The 3,865-nt window shown below is 55.5% G+C and overlaps 1 protein-coding gene across 2 annotated transcripts; it reads left to right on the plus strand.

Annotated features, from left to right (window-relative positions):
* The first annotated feature begins 941 nt into the window (after positions 1-941).
* PURA (purine rich element binding protein A) lies at positions 942-2,891 on the plus strand. 2 transcript variants are annotated; one of them, XM_065874769.1, is made up of 2 exons: positions 942-1,132; positions 1,655-2,891. In XM_065874769.1, the coding sequence occupies exon 2, from the start codon at positions 1,799-1,801 to the stop codon at positions 2,768-2,770; it is 972 nt and encodes a 323-aa protein (XP_065730841.1). In that variant the 5' UTR covers positions 942-1,132; positions 1,655-1,798; the 3' UTR covers positions 2,771-2,891. The 2 variants fall into 2 exon arrangements, with proteins under 2 accessions (XP_065730841.1, XP_065730842.1); XM_065874770.1 differs by lacking the exon at positions 942-1,132 and having other exon boundaries at positions 1,799-1,826; positions 1,911-2,891.
* The last annotated feature ends 974 nt before the right edge of the window (positions 2,892-3,865 follow it).

A 3,865-nucleotide genomic window follows, 5' to 3' on the forward strand; every position in this document is an offset into this window, starting at 1 on the left:
TCTCAGGATGGAGGCAACAATCCATGCTTGAGAAAGCCAGGAATAGGGCTGTGAGGTCTGTATCACCTAAGCCCCTTGCAGAAGGTGATGGGGAGCATGTAGGGGCATAGGCAGGAGGTGCCCTGGAGACAGGCCTTAGCTTTCCCACAGCTGCTAGGACTGCAGACTGCAGTGAGGGAGTATGAGCATTTGCTATCTATCTGGAAGAAGGAAAATAGGCCCTAGTTTATGCCTCAGATCTAGGAAGAGAGAAATCTTTTATTTCTGAGCCCCTTCCTGAGACCAGAGAAGACCCCCTTTAGCTTTCACTGGCTTAGCTGTCATTGGTAATGGTCGGTAACCTAGCTGTCTGCCTAAAAACCAGCGATCATTTAATGTTTTACTTTTTGAGAGATGGGGGCTCTCCTTGACACTTAGGAGTTTCTGGGAGGAGGAGTAAAAGGGGCGAGCGAACCTGCGTTAATGAATCCCGTAAGGAACTGCGTTTCCCAGGAAATTCCTGACATTTTTAGCTCGTGAATTTCCTAAAGCCTGCTTGGTTTTCTCTTCCATCTGGGTCCTTCCAGAGAGGAAGAGTGGGCTAGGGGCTGAAGGCTCGGCAGGGCCTGGTTTATCCGCAGAGCTGGCCGGCAACCCAGGCTGGGCTCAGCCCTGAACAGGGTGCCCCCCTTCCCCAAATCTCAGAAGGAGGAGGGGGAGGCAGGCGGGCAGTCGTTGTCCCAAAGGGGGCTGGTTGAAGGTTTTGGGGTGAGTGTGGGGTTTCTTTTTGATTGTTGCTTGGGGAGAAGGGCAGAGCCAACGGGAAAAGGCACTGCGGGCACCCCGGCCCTGGTGCGGCTGCCGTCCTCTGCTCGGCTCCCCCCTGCCGGTGAGTGCGCCCGCCCGCCCGCCCGACTGTGCGGGGCTGCGGTTGGGGGGAGGGGGGAGCGGGATCATCTGAGGCCAGAGCCGCTGCCGTGCGCGGGGAGGGGGAGCGGCGGGAGCGAGGGGAGGGATAGGGCTAGGTGTCTGGTGCTCCGCGCCACTGCTGCCGGCGCCCCGTCCTCATCCCTGGCAGCCCCTTCTGCAGCTAAGGTTTACTGCTGCACCACCTCTCCTCTTCCTCGCCCGCCTCTGCGGCCAGGGCTCTGCGGTAGGAGACAGTCCAGTCAAGTGACGGGTGGGCCGATCTGGGTCTGGATGGGGCCCGCTGGGGAGGGGGTGGCCGTGACTCGGTGTCCCCTCTCTGCAGCGGGCTCAACTGCGCTGCGCGGGCCCCTCCCCCCACATCTTCTTTGGGGTCACTGGAAAGCAGAGCTCAGGCCCACTCCCTGTGCTTAGTATGGCAGTCCCCTTCTCACGCCAGTCCCCCAACTCCCCGGGCCGAGGCCGCTCAGGGTCTGGCCAACAGCAACAGCCACAGTGGTGGCGGCAGTGGCGGCAGCAGCTGCGACGCGGCGCGTTCTAGTCCCCCCCCCACCCCAACCAGGGGTGCGGGGTGAGGGCCGGTGGGTGGGCGCCGCCTGGCGGGCGGGCGGATGGGGGACTGGCAACGGGGAGGGGGTGCGGGTCACGTGCTGGCGGTCGGGTGGGCGCGTACAGTAGGGCGCCCGGCTACTGTACTGGGGAGTCAGTGCCCTGTTACCGGGTCTCGTCTGTCTCGTCTCTCCCGCAGATCTCGCGAGAGTGGCTGACTGGCTGTGGGGGTTGCGGCGGCAGCAGGCGGAGCCGGGGAGGGAAAGCAGCGGCGGCTGAGGCGACTGAGGCGGCGGCGGGCGGAGCGGCAGGCGGCGGCAGCGCGGCGGCGGAGCGCAGCATCATGGCGGACCGAGACAGCGGCAGCGAGCAGGGTGGTGCGGCGCTGGGCTCGGGCGGCTCCCTGGGGCACCCGGGCTCGGGCTCGGGCTCCGGCGGGGGCGGTGGTGGCGGCGGGGGCGGCGGCGGCGGCAGTGGCGGCGGCGGCGGCGGGGCCCCGGGGGGGCTGCAGCACGAGACGCAGGAGCTGGCCTCCAAGCGGGTGGACATCCAGAACAAGCGCTTCTACCTGGACGTGAAGCAGAACGCCAAGGGCCGCTTCCTGAAGATCGCTGAGGTGGGCGCGGGCGGCAACAAGAGCCGCCTCACTCTCTCCATGTCAGTGGCCGTGGAGTTCCGCGACTACCTGGGCGACTTCATCGAGCACTACGCGCAGCTGGGCCCCAGCCAGCCGCCCGACCTGGCCCAGGCGCAGGACGAGCCGCGCCGGGCGCTCAAGAGCGAGTTCCTGGTGCGCGAGAACCGCAAGTACTACATGGATCTCAAGGAGAACCAGCGCGGCCGCTTCCTGCGCATCCGCCAGACGGTCAACCGGGGGCCCGGCCTGGGCTCCACGCAGGGCCAGACCATTGCACTGCCCGCACAGGGGCTCATCGAGTTCCGCGACGCTCTGGCCAAGCTCATCGACGACTACGGAGTGGAGGAGGAGCCGGCCGAGCTGCCCGAGGGCACCTCCTTGACTGTGGACAACAAGCGCTTCTTCTTCGATGTGGGCTCCAACAAGTACGGCGTGTTTATGCGAGTGAGCGAGGTGAAGCCCACCTACCGCAACTCCATTACCGTGCCCTACAAGGTGTGGGCCAAGTTCGGACACACCTTCTGCAAGTACTCGGAGGAGATGAAGAAGATTCAAGAGAAGCAGAGGGAGAAGCGAGCTGCCTGTGAGCAGCTCCACCAGCAGCAGCAGCAGCAGCAGGAGGAGACCGCCGCTGCCACCCTGCTACTGCAGGGTGAGGAAGAAGGGGAAGAAGATTGATCAAACTGAATGGAACCCCCCCCACATGCATACACACACACACACACACACACACACACACACAGCGCCACACACAGAGAAAATATACTGTAAAGAAAGAGAGAAAATAAAAAGTTAAAAAGTTAAAAAAAAAAAGAACTGTTAACTCCAAGGGAGCACCACCCACAGAACCTCCACCAACTGACAGTTTCTCTTCTTGACTTGCCACCCATCGCTGGATGTTGTCCACTTTATCCACCATATAAAACAGTAAGCAGCTGCTAAAAACAAAAAACAAAAAAAATACAAAAAGTAATAACATTATATGAACTGTGTTTCCTACTTGATTAAAAAATATAAAGAACTGAGTGTTTATTTCCCTAATTAACCAAGAACTTTTGTACACGTTTAAGCTATTATTATTAAAAGTGTTTGCAAAATGGTCAAGATTATAATATTGCTGAATTCTATAAAAGTCCTTTTCATGTTGAGCTAACATTTGACTTTAGCACAAAAAAGAGATATTTTAGAACACGTAAAATAATATTTTTAGTTTTTTCTCATTTTGTTACCAAATTTCAAACCTTACATGGAGGTTATTATAGTATATTTGACACCCTATATACCTGTGATTAGAGATGTGTATATATATGAGGGCTAGGCATGCTGTGTGTCTGAGCTTTGTCTAAATGTTATGCAGAAGTTTGTAGAGTTAAAGGTACGTAGGTTAATTCATGCAAGGTAAACAATAAGTGCTCTCTTTTATACAATATGCATTGCATCTGGACCTTAAACATTTAAAAATGGTCAGTGAAACTTCTGTGAACATGAAGAAATTATTAAAAAAGGCATTTAAATGAAATTTGCTAAGTTGTGATTTTTACGGTTGGAACCAAAGTTATTCAAGTAGTAAAAGAAAAAAGAGAAAGAAAGAAAAGGAAATCTCCCATAATATTTTTCTGCATCTGTTTGCTTTGACTGAGTAGGCGTTTTGTCACTATTGTGTATATGAGATGTACTTGTATCGTTCATAATATATTTTTTTTATTATGTGTAGAAAGATTTTAAAAACTTAACTAACGTGCAGCAATTTCCAGTGAACCTGTACTTGGACAT

The sequence above is a fragment of the Phocoena phocoena genome, chromosome 3 (genome assembly GCF_963924675.1).
Source record: "Phocoena phocoena chromosome 3, mPhoPho1.1, whole genome shotgun sequence".
NCBI classification, from domain to species: Eukaryota; Metazoa; Chordata; class Mammalia; order Artiodactyla; family Phocoenidae; genus Phocoena; species Phocoena phocoena.

Coding starts and splice junctions, on each gene's coding strand:
- PURA (XM_065874769.1), top strand. CDS start 1,799: ATGGCGGACCGAGACAGCGGCAGCGAGCAGGGTGGTGCGGCGCTGGGC.